This window comes from Trichosurus vulpecula, chromosome 6 (genome assembly GCF_011100635.1).
Source record: "Trichosurus vulpecula isolate mTriVul1 chromosome 6, mTriVul1.pri, whole genome shotgun sequence".
NCBI lineage: Eukaryota > Metazoa > Chordata > Mammalia > Diprotodontia > Phalangeridae > Trichosurus > Trichosurus vulpecula.
In genome coordinates this window covers 83,980,497-84,006,334 of record NC_050578.1, presented here as the reverse complement: position 1 = coordinate 84,006,334, position 25,838 = coordinate 83,980,497, and the positions used below count along the sequence as shown (strand labels likewise).

Below are 25,838 nucleotides of genomic sequence, written 5' to 3'. Positions count from 1 at the left end.
CAATGACTTCATTTTTCAGATGAAAAAAACTGAGGTCGAGGGAGATTGTGACTTGACCAAGGTCACACAGGTATAAGTGACAGAAGAAGGATTCAAACAGCTTTCCTGACTCTAGAGTCAGCACTCTTTCCTTTTCTATTGCCAGAATGGTGGAGATATCTGCCATTTTGCATGGGCTACAATGAATTTTAAATTCTTCTGAGAAGTAATAGGGAAATCCCACCTTGCATCCACAGGAGGCAGTATATTATTGTGGAAAGAGTCCTGAATCTGTGGCCAGGTGGCCTACATTCAAATCCAGGTTTATTGTGTGGCCTTGCACAAGTCGTTTCCAGGCTTCAGCTTCTTTGTGAGATGGCCCACTGGATAGAGTGCTGGGCCTAGAGTTAGGAAGTCCAGAGTTCAAATATGGCCTCAGATACCAACTGTGTGACTCTGGGCAAGTCATTTAAACTCTTGTTTGCCTCAGTTTCTTTATCTGTAAATCAGGGATCATAATAACACCTACTTCCTAGGGTTGTTATGAAAGCCTAATGAGATGATGATTGTAAAATGCTTAGCCCAGTGTCTGGTACAGAGTAAGTGCTATATAAATCTTATCTATTAGCTATTATTATTTATTTGTAAAATGAAGAAGTTAGACTAGATGACCTCTAAGGTCCCTTTCAACTCTAAAGCGATCCACTTGGGGGGTACAATGGGAAAGTCAGAGGTCATCTCCTTATTTTAGAGATGAAAAAGCTGAGGGCCAGTGAAGTGACTAGTTAATAGTTAGGTGGCAGAGCCCAAGTTCACCTGTCCTTTGACTCTAGATTGTAGCACTGACAACATCATGTTGCTTCTTTGGGGCCCAGAGAGCTTTTTGTAACTTGGAGCTACAGAAGTTGAGTCAATTTGGTGATATAATTTCCAGAACTGGGTTAAGGGAGTGGAACTGGATAACCCCTTACCTATAAAAGGCTTGAGGGATTATATCCTAATGGTTCTTTTGGTTACTAGGAACTCTAAATTTTGCTAGTAACTGACCACAAACATACAGGTAGCATGGGATATTGGAAAGAACTCTGGACTCAGAGTCAGAAAAAACCTGGGTTCAAACTCTGGCTCTACCATATACTAGGTGTATGATTCTTGGCAAGTTGCAGTCTCTACAAGCCTTAGTTTATTCATCTGGAAAATAGGGTCGATGATGCTTGTGCGACCTACACCATAAGGCTGTTGTAAGGAAAATTTCTTTTAAGTGTTATAGTGATAGTGGAATGGGAATAATTGTTGAAGATTTCTATGGCTCTTCAGTTGATTAGATGGACACACCTATACAGACATAAGAAGAAATAGAATCAAGACATAAATGGAAAAAAGAGCTCATCTGATGGGGGAAAAAATCTCTCCATTGCTGCTATTCCCAATTTTTAAATTGGCTCATTCCAGATATTTAAAAATTGTTTTAAAAAAAATGACAAAAGGTCTAGATCAGAGATTCTTAACCTTTTCTGTCATGTCTCAAAATAATTTTTTAAGAATGTATAAAATACCCAGAATGTATAAAATTACAAAGGCGACCAATTAAATTGGAATGGTTTGTGTTTGTCCATATGTTCATCCATGCCACTCTTTTGTGTATGTATCTGTCCATCCATCCATCTATTGTATCCTCTGTTGTATCTATTGTACATATGTATGTATGTATGTATGTACATACGTATGTATGTATATGTGTTCAGGGATCTTGGGTTTAGAACTACTGAATTGAAGGAAGAAAACCCTGGGGAGAAGGCTATCTCTGGAAGAGTAGAAGGGCAGGTTGTATATAAATAGTCTTGCTCCTGCTTAGACTTCATCATTAGATTAAGATTAGCATAAGCACCAGAAAGGAGGTCATATAAGGGTGTGGTTCTCTATGATTAGAAATCACTTCACACAGACACTCAAGAATCTCATTGGAATGAAACTTAATCTTGACAGGGAAAGAATCTTCTTGCCTCAGTGGTGAGGGGGCTACTGTGAGTTTTCATAGGTGATTGATTGCTTCAGCCCTGTGATAAGGCCTGGGGATGGGAAAGGAAAGTACAAGGCCAAGAGAGTATTTCTAATTCTAATACTTCTCCAGAGAGGCAGCGTGATACAGTAAATATTTAAATTAAATATTGTGACTGGAGTTAAGAAGACTTGGATTTGAATCCTGACATTCATTGTTATTAGCTGTGTGACCCTGGGCAGGTCAGAGCCTCAGTATCCTAAGAAATAAAATGGACATATATGTATAAATTCATAATATTCATAAGTACATTTTTCTTTTAGGTGAACCTGAATTCAAATACATTGGGAATATGCATGGTAATGAGGCTGTTGGCCGGGAATTGCTCATCTTCTTGGCTCAGTACCTGTGCAATGAATACCAGAAGGGAAATGAGACAATTATCAACCTAATCCACAGTACTCGCATCCACATTATGCCTTCTCTGAATCCTGATGGTTTTGAGAAAGCAGCATCTCAGGTGGGTATAAAGAAAGCCACAAATTAGTGGGGTTTTTTTTTGTATGTGCAGATACATAAAACAGATAAATATACACATATATGCAAACACATAGCTTATAGGAGCTTGGCTACTGATAATTCAAGGGACTGATATATTACAAAGGAGAAGAACATTTATCTAGTAAGCAGAGAATAGCATTTATTAGTTAAAATGAATAATAGGATGAGTTTTATTAATAAACCTATTAATGAGTTCTTTGAACATTGCTAAATAAACAGTACTCACTTTTCAAGGTTGTTGATTAAGCAAATTTCCTATTTAAAAACCTAAAATTTGGGGGAAATATGAGAGGATCTCATAGTGCCATTGTTAGCTCAGAATGTGCCCCATAGAAGGGCATACGCCCCATAGAGTAGAAGGGAAGGAATCAGTGATTTGGTATGATAGCTCCCTCTGCTGAGTTTATAGGAGAAGGCCTGGTTTTCCCTAAGGACAATGTTTTAGAGATGTCAAGACCTTGTTTTGAAGAATCATGGAGCCCATTTCCAAGATAAAGCAATCCAGCATGTGTTTAGCCCCCAGGAAATCTGGCAAAAGTAACCCCACAATTTTTTGAGTTATTGTTATTTGCCTTTTTTTTTGAAGAAAGAATACATTGTGTGTGCTTCTCTTACCTTTAGGATACTTGTACGGCATTCTGGTTGTTTGAAATAATCTACTAATTTTGTGAAATGTTACAGGATTTAATATTTTTATTTTTCAAAATGCTCTATTTTTCCAAATGCATCTTTAAGAAATAAAAATAAATTTTAATGGAAAAGAAAATAGAGACCTTATAGTTTGATTACGAAACAGTCCAGAAGCTTAACCTATAATGAAGGGAAAAATTAATGTGATTTCCAAAGTACTTGTATAAAAACAGTAATATACACATACATGTATACAAACACATAAACATACACATATATACATATACAAATACATATCCCCTTCCAGTCTCCTGTATTTTGAGAGGTATCCAGTTCTGTGTAATTGTATAAAATAAAGAATTTTACTATTGTTTTCTAGTACCTTTGATCCATAGCCCCTAAAATATTTGAAATTAGCCATTCTTCAAAGTAGAAAAGAATTTATCCCCTAACAATTTTTTTGTTCAAAACAAGAAAATTCACATAATAAAACATACATTGAACATTTTTTAAAAGTCCCACTTTTTTAGATTTCCTACTGAATGAACATTTTAAAACTGAGTAGAAGAGCCCCAAATCATAAAGGTCTAGTGTTTTTTCTTCATCTAACTCATCTGCTTTTGGTAGGGTAATAAGACGGAGACATCTTAAATTTAAATATCGCTCATGCAAAGCCACTTTTTAGTTAAGAAGTCTAGCAGGCAATTCTTTTCAGTGTTATTTTTAAATAGGTGCCAACCATTTGCAGTACCACTATCACTTAAACTAAATTAAAGTGAAGTGTTTTTTAAACTACCAACTATTAACTACCAGCTAAAAAGGCTTCCAACCTTTGTGAATCCTGTGGAATGGTAAGTCTCTTTATATTTATTTACAAGAAAGCATCAGTATGGAGAAATTTTGTATTTCCAATTCCTAAGTATTAGGAACAGTTTGGCAAAGGAATGAAGAGAAAGGGCGGGTGGTATATAATTAATGAGTATGCTTAAAAGGAGGAGGAGGGGTATGGACACTTTGCTAGTGTTTCTCAGACTTACTCCCTAATTCTGCCAATGTAGTGTGAGTTATTAACAAGGAAAGACATAGGAAAAATAATGAGTTCAGTGGTCTAAAATTCCCACTTGCTTTTCTTTTGATCTCTCCTATGTTGGCAAGCTTCTGGACTGGAGACAGCAACTCGGTCTCACTTAAATCTTGGGTCTCTTCAACTGGAGGCTTGAACTGATAAAACACCAAAGGAAAATTTGCTGATTATAATCTGAGTACCCAGAGTTCTTGTGGTTGGCCTAATATAATGAACCTTCTGAGACCAATCTCCCTTTCCTCAGTTTAGGTTTGTGACAGAAGTCAGAAACTACGTCAACACTAGTCTTATCACATTTTCTCTTTCCATTACGTACATCCCTCAACTACTCCCTACTCAAAACCACAATATGCTATGGGGAATGTAGTAGTATTTGCTCCCTTTCCTCTCCCTTGAGGGGTCAGGGTCACTATGTGCACTGTTGTTGCTAACACCAGGAGGTGTGTTTTTAAAAGTGAATATATGAATATATGCTAAAATATAAGAATATTCTCATCAACAAAATAGGATAATACTACAAAACAAAACAGTTCTTAGGGTAAGAGTACTGTTGAGATGAAAGAATTACTCTCATTAATAGGTTGTCTAATTCTAACATATTCATGACCAGAAAATGTTTAAAGTAAATAATTAATTTGTTTTTGTTTTTAGCCTGGTGAGCTTAAAGATTGGTTTGTAGGTAGAAGCAATGCCCAAGGAATAGATCTGAACCGAAATTTTCCTGACCTGGATAGGATTGTCTATGTTAATGAAAGAGAAGGTGGGCCAAACAATCACCTGTTGAAAAACCTGAAGAAAATCGTGGACCAGAACACAAAGGTAAACAGCATGTATATATTCATAGGCTCCTGTTGCCTATCTCTGAGAAAATTACCCTTATAATCATGGAAAATTTCTTGATAGGGATATAGGCAGACTTCTTTTTGGTTGGGACCAAGCCATTTTAAAAACTGCAGAATCTGTGAACCACAGATATTAGCAGTTCTTAAGCCTGAAGATTCACTTTTGACCAGTGGGTAGAGAACAGCGATGGTTAGAGAAGCAGTAAATAAGGTAGCTGAAACACTGGTAGGTGTTAGAAATACCAAGAATTTTACCTGCTCATGTGTGAATTTAGAAAAAAAGATTTTTATTTCATGTCATTATTTGACATGGTGACTTGGCCTCTTAGCTGACACAAGCCGCCCTAAGCTAAGTATAAAGCTCTTTTTATAATACTTCCAGATTCAAATTTTGTGCCTTGAACCCCTTTGGTCAGCATTTCAGGGTTCACTAAACCCCATCCCTTGATCACTTCCCTTCACCTCCACACCTCAATCCCCACTTCCCTTCTCATTCACATACACCCCATTCTTTATATTTTTAGTTTCCTTTCCATTTGTCTGCATCGGAAAACATGAGAAAGCATCCCCCTCAATTGCCAAAGAGAATTGACAAAAGTATGAGTTTGAAGATTCAAACCCAAGATATCAATGATAAAAGATCCATTATCTAATACCAAGTCTGGGTTTAATGGGTCTTATCCTGTTTTTGAATGATGCTTGGCCTGGCAGTTCTTTTTGGGATATAGGAAAAGGCCTTCTTAGAACAAAAAGGAGTCTGCCTTTTAGATATGTTGATTTTCAAGCTGCCAAACTCCTCAACTGCCTCAAAAAGCAGTTTGATTTCCTATAATTAACCACCAGTATGGCTTCAAATCATATTTTCATATGATCTCTGTGGAAACAAAATTCAATCATACCTTACATAGGCAAGACAAGTTTCAATTTAATTCAACAATTTTTTTTTATTAAATGAAGAGTACTAGACTTGGTGACAAGAGAGCAGGATGGGTCCAAATTTCACTTCCAGCATTATCTATCTATTTTGGGATTACAGATTTAGAGCTAATTTTACATATGAGGAAACTGAGGCTTAGGGAGGGTTATGCGACATCCTGAGTGACAGATTCAAGATTTGAATTTAAGTTCTCTGTTTTCAGAATCAATGGTTTTTTTTTTCTTCTATAGCAAAAAGATGTGATCATGGAAAATTCATTCAAACTCTAAGAGCCACATGGGTCAAAATGAGGTGGAGATACAGATGTTTGTATCATCTACCTTAAAGTGTTCTTGAAGGAAGCACTTTGCAAACCTTAAAGTGCTATGTTAATCTATATTATTCTTGATAAGTGCTTATTTTGTGCAAGGTATTGTGTTAGGTGCTTCTCTGAGGGGCTGTGAAAGGAGAAGAGATATAAGATGATAACTTGAAGAGAGTGATCCAGTTGTCAAAGGGACAAAGTCCTAAGGGAAACTAGAGTGAATGAGATCAAGGGTAGAATTAGAAGGGTTGTCTTTGGTTTGTTTGTTTGTTTTGAAGGGTTGTCTTTGGCAAGGAGAAGGGTGATCTCTTTCTCAGCATCAGTGGAGGAGACAATTGGAGATCTAGATACACTTGCTAGATCAGAGGCTCTCAAACTTATTTGGCCTACTGCTGCCCACTTTTCAAAAAAGAAAATTACTCAGCACCCCCCTGGAAATCTACTTTCTTTAATCCTTTAATGGTTTTAAAAAATTTGCATCATTAAAAAATGTAAAATATATTTTTAAAAAATGACGCATTTTAAATTTAATAATTTATTGTAAATTTGTGGGTTTTTTCCTGCATTGAAATTTTGATGATGTGATATTATATCATGTAACTATATAGCATTGTATTCTAAACAAACCATTACATGCACATATTGCTGCTGATGCATGCTGGACTTCCAAACAATGCACCTACATGCTTGCCTGCTAATACTTGCTTGTTAAGACTTGCTGTCGGACTTGACCACTGATGGGTTATAACTTTCATTTTGTGTGTCTATTTGGAAAATATGTAATTACCATGACTTTAACTCTGTTATACAACAGATGAAACATGCATGTACAAATGGTTTTTCAACTTTTTCTTCTCTTTTCTTCTTTCCTTATGCTTCTAATGCCCCCCTTGTTTTTATTCAACTTCCCCTAATTGCACTGGAGGCTACTACCAACCCCCTGAATTGGTTCAGTACCCCCCAGGGGGTGGGTAGTATAGCCCACTTTGGGAACCTCTGCCTTAGAACATCTCATCAAAAACATTAAGGAGCATTTGAAAATGTCCTTTTTCTGTTTTTTGATTAAAAAGTTGTCATCTTGAATACTGGCATTGTAACTAATAGACTAACTGCTCTTTTTGGCAGATGGCATTTTGAAATATGAAGTAGAAGAGGTGAAGGAAATGACGAGGCCAGAATTGGGAGAGCTGGTTCAAATGTGAAAAAATTCACTTAGGCCTTCTCTGTAGCCATTGGGAGCTTTATTGATGCAAAAGCAGCGGGCTAGCCCTCTAAGAAGGACTGGCAATTTATAGAGGGACAGAGGCTTGTTTTTATAAGGACAGGATAAGGGAGACAAAGGGAATTTTCATGACCCAGGATGGGGGGAGATGAGAATTCCATGGTCCAGGATAAGGGGAAGTTTTGTGGTATTTCAAGATAAGGGGAGGAGACTTTAGGGCACCAGGGAAAGAGCAACTCAACCCTTAGGGCACCTTTGTATCAAGAGACTTCAAGGAGTCTTCGGGTTAGAGCATAAACCAGGGAAAGGGCAACTCAAGCCTTAGGGCACCTTTGTGTCCACATCCATTTCCCTACTCAACCACTAGGCAAGAGAAATCTTTGAGGGGGTGGGGAAGGGGCAAAGGTCCTTTGTCTTCTATAGCCACTTCCTGCTGAACAGGGACAGAGAGTCCATTTCAGGGGCCGAGAATAGGTTGATGAAGGGTGGTCAGCACGGGGTGTGGAATTCGGTGCCAGCTGATTCTAGGGTGGAATGAGGCAAACCACTCAGGGACACCAGGGGTAGGGGTTGGTATCCTTAGAGTTGAAGGTGAAGTTTCTGCAGGCGAGAAGACACAAAGCATTAAAACATAACCAGCAATCTTACAATTTTCATAAGCCATAGCCAAATTGTTTTAACTATAACACAATAAACTTCAAGTGACATCAATTGCATTTCTAGATCATATAAAAATTATTGATAGAAAGATAGGCTGTCTTTCCAAGTGCAGACGACAGCTGGCTGACTACTTACCTCCTGGGGAGGTACTTCCAGGCTTTCAGCCCCAGGGGCCCAGGACTGTTACCAGTGGGGCCCTCACAGTAACTGATGCCCCTTCCCCCTCCCTCCTCTTACCAGGTTGGGGAAGGTGAATTTGCAGGTAGGTGGGAAGGGTGAAACTCTCTTTTCCGGTAGAGCCAAGATGTTGGATTGAAAGCAGGAATGTACCCAAGTTCTCTCACAAATTCTTTCAGATACCTCTTGAGAAGTGAATCTGAACAGATCTGAGAGAGGTAGAATCCACTAGGAGACAGAGTGTGACAGATTTCCAAGCCAGGAGAGTCCAGAAAGAGAGGGATCTGTTGCATCTAGCTGGGAGAACACTGGGCACACAGAACTACCCGGACCATACTGGAGCACCATACCAGAACAGGAGCAGGGCCAGCCCACAGGCTGCGATGGTGATCCCTAGGCCTCTCAGTGCAAGACTGGAGTCTGTCAGAGCTAGGTGAGTCAGAAGAACACAGCTTGTGGCAGCAGAAGCAGCTACTGCTGGAGCTATTAGCCCACAGTCTAAAGGTTTGAAACTCACCTTCTTGAACTTCCAAGAACCATGATGACTGAGTAAACTCTAAGAACTCTTATCCCTCCCTTGAATAACCCAGAGAATACTGCCATAGGAGAAACCCTGGAATAAAGGATCCAGAAGTGGGGGTTCAGTAGTCTTTTAGTGTGGGAAGCTAGGGAGACCCCCTCTTGCAGTGACAGAAGGAGACCAGTGCAGAAAGGAAGGCATCCCAGCAAGCCCCACCTTAGCAGACCAGTGGGAGTTCCTGAGCCCCAGTGGGTGGAACCAGCAAGTGCCAAGACCAGGACCCCCGGCATATCTTTGCACAGCCAGGGGAATTGGCAGACACCAGCACAGACTGATGAGCTGAGACCACCTATGCTATATAGCGCAGGCCTAGGAGAAGAGGAGACTTCTAGTAGTCAGACCACCCCTCCCCCACACCCCATGCTGTGAGCTCTGTAACCCCAGAGAAACTCAGAAGGACCTCATTGGGCCTCGATATTTAGCACACACCAGCCAGCTCAGCGTAGCACCAGGGGAGCTGCAACAGTATATAGCTTCCAGCTGATAAAACCAGAGGCCACAGCACACAAAGCCAGTAACCAGACCCCTAGTTCCCAACACAAGAAGCTTGAGATATAGTCCCCTGGATGCCAGAAGCAGAGTTCCACTTAAAAAGCCAGGAAAAAGGCAATTACCATGAAGAAGCAAGCTAGAAAAGTAAAAAAGACCATTGAATTGTATTATGGGGACAGAGAAGATCAAAATACCAATTCAGAAGAGGACAGCATTGACACTATACCCACATCTGAAACTTCAAAAGGGAATATGATCTGGTTTCAAGCCCAAAAAGCATTCTTGGAAGAGCTCAAGGAAGATTTTAAAAGCCAAATTACAGAGGTAAGAGAAAAATTATAGAATCTAACAGGAGAAATGAATCCTTGAAATATAAAATTGGCCAAATGGAAAGAGAGATGTAGAAGCTATCTGAAGAAAACAATTTGTTAAAAATTAGGATTGGGCAAGTAGAAGCTAATGACTCTAAGAGACATCAAGAATCAGTCAAACAAAATCAAAAGAATGAAAAAATAGAAGAAAATGTGAAATATCTGATTGGAAAAACAACTGACCTGGAAATTAGATCCAGGAGAGACAATCTAAGAATTATTGGTCTATTGGAAAGCCATTATTAAAAAAAGAGCTTGGACAAGAAATCATCAAGGAAAATTGCCCCGAGGTCCTAGAACCAGAGGGTAAAATAGTCATTGAAAGAATCCACCAATCCCCCCCCGAAAGAGATCCCAAATTGAAAACTCCAAGGAATATTGTAGCCAAATTCCAGAATTATCAGGTCAAGGAGAAAATACTGCAAGCAGCCAGAAAGAAACAATTCAAATATCACAGAGCTACAGTCAGGATCACACAGGACCTTGCACCTTCTCCATTAAAAGATCAGAGAGATTGGAACATGATATTCTGACAGGCAAAGGAGCTTGGACTACAACCAAGGATCAACTATGCAGCAAAATTGAGCATAATTTTTCAGACAAGGAGATGGACATTCAGTGAAATAAGGAAATTCCAGACCTTCTTGATGAAAAGTCCAGAGCTCAGTGAAAAATTTGATCTTCAAATACAAGACTCAAGGGAGGTATATAAAGATAAAAGGGAAAAAAGGAAAAAAAAACCTTATTATTCAACAAGGCAAACTGTTTACATCCCTATATTGGAGGATGATATTTGCTAATTTTGAGAATTCTATAGTTAGTATGACATCTAAAAGGGATATACATAGACAGAGGTGTAAATTAACTAATGTGATGACAAAAAAATTAAGGGATAAAAAGGGATTGTAATGGGAGAAGAGGTAAGGAGGAGGCAGAAAAGGGTAAATTATATCTCATGAAGAGGCATGAAAACATATTATAGTAGAGGGAAAGAAGGGAGGGAGAAGAGCAGTGTTTGAGCTTTATTCATTGGATTTGGTTCAAGGAGGGAATAATATACTCTTTTAAGTATAGAAATCAAATGTGCCCTATAGGCAGTAGGAGGGGAAAGGGGAAAGAGAGGGGGAATAGTTAGAAGGGAGGGAAGAAGTAGTAATGGAAAAGGGTAAGATAACAAAATTCATCTGGAAGAACAAAAGGTCCAGAATATCAAGGGAATTAATGAAAAGAAATGCTAGGGAAGGTGGCCTAGCCATATCAGATCTTAAACTGTATTATAAAGCAGCAGTTATCAAAACTACTTGGTACTGGCTAAGAAATAGAGTGATGGATCAGTGGAATAGGTTGGGTACGTAAGACGCAGTAGTCAACGACTATAGCAATCTACTCTTTGATAAACCCAAAGAGTCCAGCTTCTGGGTTAAGAATTCATTTTTCCCAAAAATTACTAGGAAAACTGGAAAATAGTATAGCAGAAACTGGGCATAGACCATATCTTACACTGTATACCAAAATAAAGTCAAAATATGTTCACAATTTAGGTATGAAGGCTGATACTATCAGCAGTTTGGGAGAGCAAGGAATACTTTACCTGTCAGATTTATGGAGAAGGGAAGAATTTATGACCAAACAAGTGATAGTGTTATATGAAATGCAAAATGGATAATTTTGATTATGTTAAATTGAAAAGTTTTGCATAAACAAAGCCAATGCAACCAAGTTTAGGAGGAAAGCAGAAAATTGGGAATTTTTCCAACCAGTGTCTCTGATAGATCCCTCATCTCTAAAATATACAGGGAACTGAGTCAAATTTGTAGGAATACAAGTTATTCCCCAATTGATAGATGGTCAAAGGATATGAACAGGCAGTTTTCAGAGGAAGAAATTAAAGATATCTAGAGTTATATGAAAAAAATACTCTAAATCACTATTGATTAGAGAAATGCAAATCAAAACAACTCTTAGGTACCACATCTCTCCTGTCAGGTTGGCTAACATGACAAAACAGGAACATCATAAATGCTGGAGAAGATGTGGAAAAATAAGAATACTAGAGCTGTTTCAAAACTCCTTAAAGAGCAATCGCAAATCTGCTAAGCTGTTTTTTAGCTGTCTTAACTTTTCACTTCTATGCCTACCTCTTAAAAATTTAGAGTGGGACACTGAACTTTTCAGACTGACATTCAGGAGACTAGTAGTACCCTTTCTTAGGACACCTGAAGCATGAACTAATGACTCTCTTTCTCTGAAAGCACCTATTTAAGGCCCATCCAAGGATACAACAAATCTAGGAGTGAAACTTAGAAAATTTACAGTAGGTTTGAATATAATTGTTATCAATGTACTAGGCCTTTAAAATCACACAAAAAGATTTTGCAAAACTATTCTTTATAAAAAGTATTTCCCTTTCTAAAAAAAAGCATACAATTTACCCTGGTATTAATAGGAATAATGACTAAACTTTCATGAAGTAAATTAGCTGGAAACCTTAAAGATTGGGATATATGAAAACCAAGTTGTTGTAAAATGTCTTTTAAGTATCACAAATCCCCAAAGTGCCATAAAACCAAAATTCTCAATAATCACAACTTCCTAAGTACCAAAACTTCTTCCTTGGGGAAGAAGTCAGTGTTTTTTTTTTTTCCTAAGGAAAGAACATACTGTAAGAGATGGGGGGAACAGTTTTGTTTCCACAGAGTTGAAAATATCCCTCTTCTTCCCCACCCCCAGCTTTAGCATAATGTAAGTCAGGTTACTGATTAGAACTAGTTCTAATCAGAGCTCTGATCTAGAAGAGACCAGGCTTCAGATCAGGTGAAAGGTTAGAGGCTTGTACGCATGCTTGAATGAACCATTTGAGGAGGACATGACATATCGAAGTCAGAGGAGTGCAGGGGGTTGCATCTGGCCAATGAAGAGCCTGGTGGAAGATTCGAAGTGAGGGCGGTCAAAAAAAGGACTGGAGTCCATCTGAGTCTTTGTACTCTCTTATATTCTGTTCAGGAGACTTACCCATTTGTTCAGACCAAATAAATGTAAAATATAATTAAAACATTCCCAGATTCCCAATGAGTAGTGTTTATTCCTAGACCATGTAAGTATGTTTCTAATAATACCCACTTAAACTAGTTTTATATCACAGTAACAAAGTTTACCAACCTTTTAAAAACTTACTCAGTGGGAATTCCACTACACAGCAGACTTTGCATGGGATTGATAAGAATTTATGACTAGATGGTTCCAAAAATCCTTGTTTTAGTTAACAACCACAATTCTTAAGTAAGTACAATTCTTAATCTAACAACATCTAGATTATAAGAGGAATTGTTTTTCTAACAACATAGGTCATACAATGTTAACCAAATAGCACAATATAAGAAAATTTATAAATATATCCATACCACAAGCAATTATCATGTATTTAAAACTTGAAACAGAACCAATTAATTACTGTAACTTAGTTGGATGAGCAAATCAAATCTGGATGCATAATTACAAAGAAAAGAGTTTTGACCTTGTGATTCCCATGAAAAGGTCTTGGGGACCCAGGACCACACTTTGAGAACAGCTGTTTGAATGCAGTATGAAAATTAAAACTTACCCTCTTCTTTAGAATGAGGGAAGACTAATTTCCTTTTTACTAGGTCTTTCTCAAACATACATCTTTTGATCACTGCTGAGGCGTTAGAATGCTCTTTTTTCGTAGTGTTCATGCCCTCTTCATTTTGCCCTTTTCAAACCTCTGCCTACATCTTTTTATCCACTAAACACTTTGTTTAATTTTTCCCCTTTGAAAAATTACATATCAACCTGACATCTTTGACATTTTTCTTTCCTATCTTCCAATTCTCCTCTGGCTAAAGCACATACTTATGATGCTACTGTTCTACCACCTAAATATAGCCTTTGGATCAGAAGCTCATGGCATGAAGGATCTGAGAACATTTTGGAGAATTTTCATGCTTCACTTGGCTCATATTTTCTCATCCAGGAAACCTGGGAATTTCTATTCTTGGCACCCTGCAGTTTAATGGGCTGAGTTCCTAACTTGCAAGCAAAAGTTTTCACAACATTAGAGAAGAAGGTTTTAATTAAAAAGGAAGAAAACAAGAGTCCCTTGAATGAATGATTATTAACCCCAAGGAACATTGGTAGCTCTCTGGAATTCCTTACAGTTCTTCATTTGAGGATTTCTTTGGTGGGAGCACTGGGGTTCCCCCACTCTATCTGGCTTCCTACCATGTCCTTAGCTTTCTATGACTGCAAGTATAACATTTTCATAGAAAGTAACTTTACATACAAATATTATATATATTCACTGGAAGTAGGGTCACTTTATGCACAGCATAGGATATCCTCATACCTCTTCCCTTTCCCCCTTCATCTTGAAATGTTTCAAATAGTTCTTTTGCTTTATCAGGGTTCTCAAAGGATCTGCCAGCCGATCTCACGTTCTCTTAGATTCTTTCAACTAGTTAAGCCTCTGAGTAAAGGCATAGTAATGAACTGTGAATGTCTTGTCTGAAACACAGCCCATGTAACCAGAAGGCTGGCCACCAAGTGATGAATTTGGTTTGCCATAGCAGTTAGTGAAACCATCTACAGGGTACTGGGTCAGTTGTGTTTTCATTGACGGATTCCACTGATGAAATCATGGATCTTTTTAAAGTATTGACTTCAATTCAACAAAGATTTAGTAAGTGCCTACTATTTACCAGATACCTGCAAGGCACTAGGAATACTAGGAAAAATGTGAGCTAGTTCCTGTCCTCAAGGAGCTTTCATCCTGTTGGGGGAGTAAATGATCCCAGATAAGAATATACACAATATATTTTAAAATACCAAGTAATTTGGGTGGTGGCACTAATTACTATGGGGTGTAGAATGAAGAAAAGCCACAGGGAGGGGGTGACTTTTGAGCTGAGCCTTAAAGAGAGGTAAAGTTTTTATGAAATAGAAATAAGGAGGGGAGAGCATTCCAGGTATGGGGATGGCCTGAGCAAGGTCATGGAGAGGGGAGATAATATTTTGGGGGATTCCATACCATTAATAAAACATTCTCAAATAAGAATAATTAATTAAAACCAAACAAATCCTCCTGTTCTGGGGGAAAGACCCCAGAACAACCCATGTTATTTCCTGTTCTTCTTCTGTACGTAATCTGCTTCTAGATTAGCAAGCCTCTTTAGGAGATGTTTTTCTTTAATCTGTGTTATGTTGTCGAGCTGCTAATGTCTGAAGTTACAACTTCAACCCTCATGTGTCAAGCTTCATGGGATCAAGGATTAAGATAGACATTTCTTCAGGTTAAGAGCTACAGGGAAAGCTTTATTTTATTTTTCTGGAAGAGCTCTTTAGGTAGCTGGAGGCGAATGAGAAAACCTGGCTCTTGCTGATTAAAAATCACCATATAAAAATGTCAAGCTGTTGTCTTTGGGTTCAATCTTTCATGTAAAATATTTTTTTTTACTGTTATGGCTATATATATACATATAGGTTCACTATACTGTCCAGATGGACATTTATTATTTTAACAGTTAACATATTCTGTAAGAATAGTACCACTTAACAAAGTTATAACCAAGTACATGAGCAAGATTAAATAAATTACCTTCCAATTAAAAAAAATTTTTGCCTTCGGTCTTATGAAAGATGTGATTCACTGAAGAAGGGTCTCTGTGTGAATACATGAAAGCCTCTGGTATGTATTTTGAAACTAGAATAGTCAACCCAAGGTGAACAGGAAAAACTGATGAATGAAAAAGGAAACTGAAGTCTGCCACATACTAATTGAATAGTACTGAACGACCTTACAGAAACATTCCTTTTAGGTGGATTTAATGCTTATTTTTCTGCTCATCTTCCACTTAGAGGCCTAAAAAAAGAATGTAAGGGCCACTAAAAATCTTGAATCAAAAAGTGTGTAAGTGATTTGCCTGATCTCTGGAATGTGTGGAATGACTGAGAGCTGGCCACTCAGCAAAACTGTTCTCAAAAGGGAGATCAAACTTCTAAAACCCTGTTTCTTATTAAAATGAGAATAATAAAGTTAGGGAAATAATGTGTGTGGAATATATCTTTTAAGCAAAACAACCACAGGCATTTACAGGATTGTTAATTTTCATATGATGATCTTTTCTCTGTGTTTTCCTTTTTGTCACTACCTACTTCTTTGCTGGCTTCTTTGTCTCCTCTTTGTAATGTGGAGTTGGAGGGATTGGGCCAATGCCTATTGGGTGCATAATTACTGTAATTCTTGGTTTTCTCCCAGCTTGCTCCAGAGACTAAGGCTGTCATTCATTGGATTATGGATATCCCCTTTGTGCTTTCAGCCAACCTTCATGGAGGAGACCTGGTTGCAAATTATCCATATGATGAGACTCGAAGTGGTGGGTATTGCTTTGACTTCTCTCATTAGGCCTATTGATCAAAAAACTGTCTGTATGTTCCCAGGATTGTTAGGCATCATTTCTTTTTGTTTAAGAGCTCAGTCAAATCACCAACAATTCTTCCACAAGCTCTAATATTGTACTTGCTCATAATTGTTCTCAAGTTACTTCGTGTGTCTTAGTTTAGTATAGTTTATCACTACTTAAGTTTAATTTTTGTATTCTTTTTGTTTTTCTTCTTTTACATGGCTGGATCCATAAGAAACTCAGCCACCCATTTGATCTTTGACAAATTATTTAGCCTTTCTAGACCTCATTTTGGCTGTAAAGTAAGGGAGGGTTGGACTAAGTGGGGGGAGGGTTGGACTAAGTGGGCTCTAAAGTCCTTTCTCCTTTGAAATCTATTATCTTCTCTGTCAAAACTTATTTGATTGGAAAAATAGATTTTGTTTGTCTTACAGTACCTACATCTCTTCTAGCCTTTGGAAACATCAAAGTAGTCCTCTGGAATGTTATGTTCAAGATGGAATTAGCCATTCATTTCAATAAAAATTTAATCCTATTTTGTGTAAGACCTTGTGCTTTGGTTGGAGTTACAAAGCTTGATATAGACAGAAACCCCTCCTCTCAAGGAACTTACAGTCTAAGGGGCAGGGGGAGAGACATATATACAAATAGCTATGATATCAGGAAGCTTGTGATAAGAATAAAGGGGAGAACCAGACAAAGTGCTATAACAAATTTTAGGAGGGGGAAAAGGCTTTAATGTGGGGAATAAGATACTTCATGGGAAGCCATCCTGTAATTTGTACCTGATTTGGGATTTCAAGGAAAGGAGATGGAAGATGAAGGTCTATTCTAGGCTTGGGGGTGGTCTGGGGTACCAGAAGAGAAGTAAGCATACATATATACATGTATGTATACATGCATATATACATATATGTACATGTATGTATAGAAATACAAACATGTATTTAAGGATCTTCTCAAATCTTTCCTTGGGCTCCTGGTTTGTGGATCCCAGGTTAAAAACCCATTAGTATAGCTTGTATACATAGGAGTCCATGGATAGATTTCAGGGAATTCTTTGCTGGTATGAACTTAGATGGAGAAAATGCCATCTTTTGTCTCACCAACCTTTTGGGTCCTTTATAATCCTATACATCTTTTTTTTTTGCATTTTAAAACATTATTTTGAGGAGTCCATTAGGCTTCACCAGACTTCCCTGGCTCAAAAAAGGTTAAGAGCCCCCTGTGTTATATTTAATGCATGAATTAACATTATATTTAAATTAATAAATAAACATTATATTTAACATTTAAAAGTGGTCATATAGCTGCATATAAAGGTTTCTTAGCTAAACAGAATATTTCAGAAGCCTAATTTCTTTCAAGAGATGCCCCAGGAAGAAAGTGAATAAAATCATCACTTTTTGTTCGTTACCCAGCATACTACTTCTTGGGGAAACTGGTTGATTATCTATAAATAGAGAAGAGAAAAATTAATTTCCATGCTGTTGCGGTAGCTCTCAGTTATCTGTTTTGTGTATTGTCTGATATGACCAGGACCTTTCTTGTTATTCATCCATGTCTTGGGTCATGAATAGTTAATGCATACAAGGGAGTGGGTCAGTTTCAGGTGCAGAGGGGATGAAAACTTCTTTTTGTTTGTATTTTTTTCTTGTTTCATTCCTGCACCAAAATACAGATGGTGCCCATAATGTTTGCTTCCCTTCCCGTTTAGTAAGGGTAATTGAACGTTCTGTTGTAGTCACTACTTGGCAAGCCTTCAGGCAGAACTGCTAAAACCAACAAGTCAAACTTTTGCTTTCATTAAATATGTTAGAATTCTGCACCTCTTAAAGATACTAGTCTTTTTGTATGTTTTCATTTTAAGGGAAGCTTGAATAAATCTTGGGATCAGGAGAAACTGAAGTATATCAAGAGGGGTTAAACTAAAATGGAGAAATAAAGATCCCTTGGAGGTCCTAGAAGGCATAGGTCAGCTGATCCATTGGTAGAATGGGTAAATTCCAGAGATAAACTAGGGTTCAGGTCAATTTTCATGATACACCGAGAAATGTATCTAGAGGTTTGATCTTAGCTAGGCTGTATCAAATACCCTTCTGGAAATTGAAACAATAAAATGGACTTCAGTCAAATTGATCTTTTCAGATTAATTTTTTGCTGCTTAAGGACATTCTCTGGTATGTATTGATTCTTTAGGACTTTTATAAAGACAGCTAACTGCAAACCAAAGAGTGATCATTGCAGAAAGTGCCCGGACCCAGCTGGGTGTGATGGCTTATGTCTATAAATGCAGCTGGAAAGGCTGAGGATGGTGGATCCCTTGAGCTAGGGACTTCTAAAGACTATGCCAATTGGATGTCTGAACTTAGGAGCAGGGGTCACTAGGTTGCTGAAGGAAAGCAACTTGCTTTCCCAGGTCATAAACTGAGGAACTAGAAGGAATGGGTCTAGGTCAGAAATAGAGCAGATCAAAACTCCTTTGCTGATCAGCTGTGGAGTCAGATCTGTGATTAGAGTTTGCACTTCCATCCTAGGAGAGATGGGGAGGCCATTCTTTTGTTTAATGCCTTAAGGTTCGTATATTTATAGTGTGCCTTAGAAAGAAGTAAACCACTGAGAATAACTGCTTTACCAGGAAATACAAAACATTCTGTGTCTACTTGCGTATTTTCTGGCTATCTTGCTAAAGAGATAGTATGGAGGAGTAGAAAGTGTACTTGGTCCCAAGTTTGAGTAAGTGCCTCTGTGACTTACCAACTATGTGACCCTGGGCAAACCAGTTATTTCTTTGTGCCTAGGTTTCCTTATCCATGACAGGGGGACAACAATATACCACCTACCTCTTTGGATGTGTGGGAGGAAAGTGCTTTGTATACTTTAAGACAGAGGTGTCAAAATTGGACTGATGGCTGCAAAACTCCCAAGTGTGGCACAAACTGGATGAAAACATAACTAAAAATTTTGCAAATATAATAAAATCAGTTTACTTAATAATTTACAAATATAAGATACAAAAATACTTTATACATATAACAAATACAATAAAATAAAAATATAATACAATATAGATGATATCAGTTTGTGGTTTTCTAAGTCAATATGTGACCCGCAGGGATCTGTTTCTATTTGAGTTTAGTACCGACTTACTACTTTAAAACAGCACTAGAGAAATGGGAATTATTTTATTTTGCCTAACCTGCATGGACTTGTTTTCCAGGTAGTGTTCATGAATACAGCCCTTGTCCTGATGATGCTACTTTCCAGAGCTTGGCTAGGGGCTACTCTTCCCTTAACCCAGCCATGTCTGACAGTAACCGGCCACCCTGTCGGAAGAATGATGATGACAGCAGCTTTGTAGATGGAACAACCAATGGTGGTGCTTGGTATAGTGTCCCTGGGGGTGAGTTTGTACTTAGCATTCCTAATGAATTGGTTGAGAAACAGTACAGGCTAGTGTATAGTGTGGGGATTTTGGGCAAGAAAGGACCGAGTTCAAATCTTGTCTCTGACACTAAGTAGATGTGTAACCATAAGCAAATCGCTTAAGATCTTTGAGCTTCAGGTAATTCATTAACACTTAAGTTTTAGATGAGATATGTCTGAGTGAAAGTTAGTTATGTTTGAAATGGTTTAAACTGAACAAGTTTTAAAGTCTTTAAAATCATTAAGGAATAAACTTAATCTATAGGCCAGCAGTTCTCAAAATTTTTGGTCTCAGGACCCTTTACACTCTTAAAAATTATCAAGGCCCCCATGCCCAAGAGCTTTTGTCTATTGATATTTGCTGTATAATAAAATAAAATGTCTTAAGTATTATAATGAAAATAATTTTGACCTCATGGATCCCATGAAAATGTCTTGGGGACCACCACCAGGGCTTCTTGGACCACATTTTAAGAATCACTTATCTAGATATTATATACATACATATATATATGTATGTGTATATATATATATGTATGTATGTGTGTGTGTGTGTGTGTGTATATATACATATATATCTATATATATATCTATATATACACACAAAAGTTTTTTAAACATAACCCAAAGATCTGAATGACTGACCGAATGAATGAATCCAGTTATATTTTGCACTGGTATTGGGGTGATGACCAAAGGAGATAACTGAAGAGCTAGATATGTATGTTGGAGAAAGATCAAACAATATTATAAAGGAAACTGTCCCTTTTAATACATGATAGATTTTCCATATAATACTGATTTTGGTGAATGCCAAGCATCTTTTTACTAGGTTAGGGAAGTTTTAATTATGCTTTCACTGTATTTATGTGGTATGATTTTGTCTTTTTACATATACAAAACCATAAAATGATGAAAGATGTTAATAGTAGAATTATATTGGGTACCTCTGAACTTTGACAGTAACTTATGTAGCCCCACTCCATTTTCTTTGTCCCCTGGATATCAATATTTCTCATGGAAACCCAAGGCACAATGGCTGAAAGCAAGATGGGGAGCCCTTATTTCCAGGAAAGCTGATACATATATATTGTTTCCCCTCTTCACTGTCTGGAACTTTCTGAAGCTCCTTTTCTTAAGGAGGTATAGGAACCACCACCTGAGTGATGATTCCAGTGGAGATTAAAGTTGGAATTCCAGGAGTTTGAAAACAAGCTTTTTTTCCTCTCATTTTCTAAGATACCACTTTTCTAAGACACACTTGGATCCCAAAGCATAGTCTTCTGAAACCCTTTGCAACTTTCTCATGGGCACATTAATGATTTGAATTAGGGAAATCTGCTATTGGAATTGTCTGATAGAATTCATCCCCAAGTGATGAGTAATGGTGATGAATTTCTGTGTACTTAGTGAGGCTGTGTATCGCCAAGGCAATATTCACAGTGGTTGCTATTGCTATGAACATGCTGGCGTGGTTCTGAATCGCAAAATATAACAGACTCTCCACATAGAAGACAGAAGCAAACATTTATTCAGACACCAGAAAGCCAAATCCATCATAGCAACAAAGAAATTAATCACAGCAGGGAGCAACTCCATCTCAAAGCCTTCCCACAAACAAACATTCACATTCCTAGCTGCTTCCTTGCTTGCTTCCACTCTCTCCCACTGCTCTAACTGCTCTGACCTCACTTCCTCTCAGTTCTTCTTCACCCTTCCTGCTCCACCCCTTCAGCAAGCTCCTTCCACCACATGTGACTTAGGCTTCCGTGTGACTTAAGCAGGTCACATGGGCCTATTAATGGATGGGAAGATCTTCAAATTAAACAAAAATACATTAACAATACAGGCTGTTCCTTAGGAAACTTACTCAGTCTCTTGTCAGGGGTATGCTCAAAACCTTTCCACCATGGTAAAACCTGCCATGGTTTATGTTCCTCTGGCATTACCTTTGAGAGCCCAGGTTTAGGCTTATATCTCAGTAAGGCATAATTGGATTATGAGTATGGTGAGCAGGTATGGATGGGTTGTAATTCTCATCATGAAGGGAACATAAAGTACAGAAATATTTGAGTAGTATCTAAGTACCGAGGATTTATTTCTTCCTGATAATGGCTCTTGTTTATTTTCATTTTATCCTTGTAATTTGCTAAACCAGAATTAGCATTAATTATTCCTTAGATATCAGGAGCCCAGTGAGTAAAGTATTTCTTCTAATTTGATAGATAAACTCTTAGCCAGGCTGTAGTAGCATTAATATAGCATACAAAGGCTGATCCCTCTATGTTCTGATTTTGGCATTGTTTAATAGACATTATAGTCGTGGAAGCATGGTCATTCATGCTTGGTGTTTGGCTCTTTGTTGCTCATTCATTTGTTATATTTCATTGAATGCTACAACAATTTTGTACTTTGATGATAAAATATTTAGGAGACAGATTATTGTCTATGAAGTACTATTTGTTTATGGAAATTAACGTGTAAATATATACATATAACAAATAGAATCAATAGCGCACTAACTACCATTATTATATTTATTTCCCAATATTTCTGAAGCATTGAGTTTCTTGTTTAATTAGTGTCCCACCTATTTGAGTTTTAGGGACATTTCATTAAAGTGGAAGGTAAGTTGTACTTCTAATTTTGCAGAATTGAGAACTGTTTCCTTTCATTCAACCCTTACAAATAATTACTGAGACTTTAATAGTAAGTAATACCAAGTGCTGTGTTTCATAGTTATGCAAAGCTTCTTCACATACATTACTGAAACATACGTGCTCAAACACATGCATATACATGGAGAGGCAGCATAGCATAGTGAGAGAGAAAGCTGGCTTTAAAACCAGGAAGACCTGGATTCAAGTCCTACCTCAGAAACACACTGACTGTATGACCCTGGGCAAGTCACTTAACCTCTTGGTACTTCAGCAACTGAGGGAGAGAGACAGTAGAGAATGTGCTTTCTTGTATTTGTAGAGGGAATTTCCTCACCCTGGAGTTCCGTATACCAAATAAATCACAGGTCTAGTCCATATCCTTATGACAACTTTTTGAGGTGATGGAGGTTTAGAAAGGTTAAATAATTTTTCCAAAGTCATATAGTTATTATATAGTAAAACACTAGGACTAAAATGCAGGTCTTCTGACTTCTAGTCACTTACTCTTTCCATTAGATGTTTTTTGTTGCTAGGATTTCCACCATCAATGTTTGATGATTTGGAAAAACTAAGAGAATCACTGACTTGCCTGTTTTCCAAGAGAATTAGGATTTCCTTTGGCCACATTATGATTCAGTTTCTATAAAGTGGCTTAGACTGATTATATGATCAATCCAGTTTAGTTGCTAAGTTGGTAAAATAAAAAATCAAGTTGAAGATTTTTTTAATCTAGTGATTTTTGACAGACTTCAAGTTTGGTTGTAAACATTTATGAAACATAACATTCTATCCACAAGGTGGAATTGACATTGTAATCTAGTTACCTGTCTCTTTGTGTTGGCTTTGATCCTAGAAAATAATGAAATTATTTTTAGCTAATCACTCATAGTTTATGTTATTATTGACCTTGGCTTATTTTTAAAGGTCTTGTTCCTAGTTATTTATTGCTCTTATAATTTTTTTCTTACAATTTTATTAGGAAGCAAGGTCTCCTCTGGGAATTGACTCCAGCATTTCCTCTCATTTTTCAGTCTTGCCCTCTCTGCTGGGTCCTTTTCCATCTACATATTTAGTCCTCCCTACTCTAACACAGATATTATCCCTTCATATTCAACTCACCCTGTCCCCTTTGTCTATATATATGTATATTACCTTCAGCTACCCTAATACTGAGGTCTCATGAATTACACACATCATCTTTCCATGTAGGAATGTAAACATAACAGTTCAACTTTATGAATTCTTATTGAATCCCTTTGAATTTATGAATCCCTTATGAATTCTCTTCCTTGTTTACCTTTTCATGCTTCTCTTGATTCTTGTATTTGAAAGTCAAATTTTCTCTTCAGATCTGGTCTTTTCATTGAGGAAGCTTGAATGTCCTCTATTTTACTGCAAGTCCATATTTTGCCTTGGAGCATGATACTCAGTTTTGCTGGGTTGGTGATTCTTGGTTTTAATCCTAGCTCCTTTGACCTCTGGAATATCATATTCCAAGCCCTTCAATCCCTTAATGTAGAAGCTGCTAGATCTTGTATTATCCTGATTGTGTTTCCACAATACTCAAATTGTTTCTTTCTGGCTGCTTGCAGTATTTTCTTCTTGATCTGGGAGCTCTGGAATTTGGCGACAATATTCATAGGAATTTTCTTTTTGGGATCTTTTTCAGGAGGCAATTGGTGGATTCTTTCAATTTCTATTTTACCCTCTGGTTCTAGAATATCAGGGCAGTTCTCCTTGATAATTTCTTGAAAGATGATGTGTAGGCTCTTTTTTGATGATGGCTTTCAGGTAGTCCAATAATTTTTAAATTATCTCTCCTGGCTTCTTTCTCCAGGTCAGTGTTTTTTCCAATGAGATATTTCACATCGTCTGCCATTTTTTCATTCCTTTGGTTCTGTTTTATAATATCTTGGTTTCTCATAAAGTCACTAGCTTTCACTTGCTCCAATCTGACTTTTAAGGTGGTATTTTCTTCAGTGGTCTTTTGGACCTCCTTTTCCATTTGGCTAATTCTGCCTTTCAAGGCATTCTTCTCCTCATTGGCTTTTTGGAGGTCTTTTGCCATTTGGGTTAGTCTAGTCTTTAAGGTACTATTTTCTTCAGTATTTTTTGGGTCTCCTTTAGCAAGTCTTTGACTTGTTTTTCATGGTTTTCTTGCACCACTCTTATTTCTCTTCCCAATTTTTCCTCTACTTCTCTTACTTGATTTTCTAAATCCTTTTTGAGCTCTTCCATGGATTGAGACCAATTTATATTTTTCTTGGAAGCTTTTGATGTAGGCTCTTTGACTTTGTTGACTTCTTCTGGCTGTATGTTTTAATCTTCTTTGTCACCAACAAAAGATTCTAGAGTCTGAGTCTGAGTGCTTTTTCATTGCCTGTTCGTGTTCCCAGCCAAGTACTTGACCTTTGAGCTTTTTGTACAGGTATGACTGCTTGTAGAGTAGAGTGCTTTGTCCCAAGCTTTAGGGGCTGGGCTGCTATTTTCAGAGCTACTTCTACTGCACTGCCACCAGAAGCTCTGCCACACCAGTGCTCCTCCTCCCCCAAGAACTGATAACCAGGACTGTGACCCAGATCCAAGCAGGGCACAGCAAGAGAGCCTTCCTCTGCACCAACAAAGTACTCCTTGCACTCCCACTCTGATCCACTGCTTGATTCCTCCTACTTTGTGTTCCAGGGATTGGGGAAGCAACTGATGCTGGGGCTCTGGAAGCAGCTGCTGGAGCTTCCTACTGCTGCTGCCTCCACTGCCTTGCCAACTCCGCCACCCCAACTCTGCCAGCCCCAGAGCTGGGGCCAGACTTCTCTCTAACCCGATCCAGCAGTTTTCCCACTAACCTGCCCCATGATCTTCTTGGCGTTTGTGGGTTGAGAAGTCTGGTAACTGCTTCAGTTCAAAGATTCATGACCCTCAGGCCTGCTCTGCCTGACTTCCAGTCTGGTTGGTCCTGGCATGGCCCACGCTTGGCTGCGCTCTGTTCCCAGCATTGTGTGATAGACCCCTCCTAGTGACCATCCAGGCTGTCCTGGGCTGGAGACCTGCTTCCCTCTGCTATTTCATGGGTTCCGCAGCTCTAGAATTTGTTCAGAGTCATTTTTTACAGGTGTTTGGAGTGATTTGAGGGAGAGCTTAAGGAAGTTCTTGCTTTCCAGCCTCCATCTTGGCTCTGCCCCCCATCATCTAATACTTTTGAAATTTATAATAAGTAATAATACTCCAAATAAACATGTAGTGGAAAAAGTTTAAATACAGGCCCAAGAATTTTAAAAGAAGCTTTATCCAATTTTTATACCTTCTGTGGTACAAGGCCTACTGATTCCATGGGGAAATTTACATCAGAGAAAGTTTCAGGAAGTCAGAGGGAGAAGAAATGATATCTGAGCCCAAGTTAAAAGGACCATTTTTCTTTAAAGAACTTAGCCAATGTTACCTAGCAGATAGAATAACTGGAAAACCTAGTATTGTTGACATTCAGAAATGGGAAGTAACTTT

At 37.9% G+C, this 25,838-nt stretch overlaps 1 protein-coding gene across 1 annotated transcript in view; it reads left to right on the top strand.

Moving 5' to 3' along the window:
• Positions 1 to 25,838, top strand: part of CPE (carboxypeptidase E) — a 133,988-nt gene that overhangs the window by 94,987 nt on the left and 13,163 nt on the right. Inside the window, exons 2-5 of the mRNA XM_036764806.1 lie at positions 2,302 to 2,498; positions 4,905 to 5,072; positions 16,110 to 16,227; positions 19,475 to 19,657. Coding sequence (XP_036620701.1) covers positions 2,302 to 2,498; positions 4,905 to 5,072; positions 16,110 to 16,227; positions 19,475 to 19,657 — 666 coding nt within the window. The remainder of the gene's footprint in view (positions 1 to 2,301; positions 2,499 to 4,904; positions 5,073 to 16,109; positions 16,228 to 19,474; positions 19,658 to 25,838) is intronic.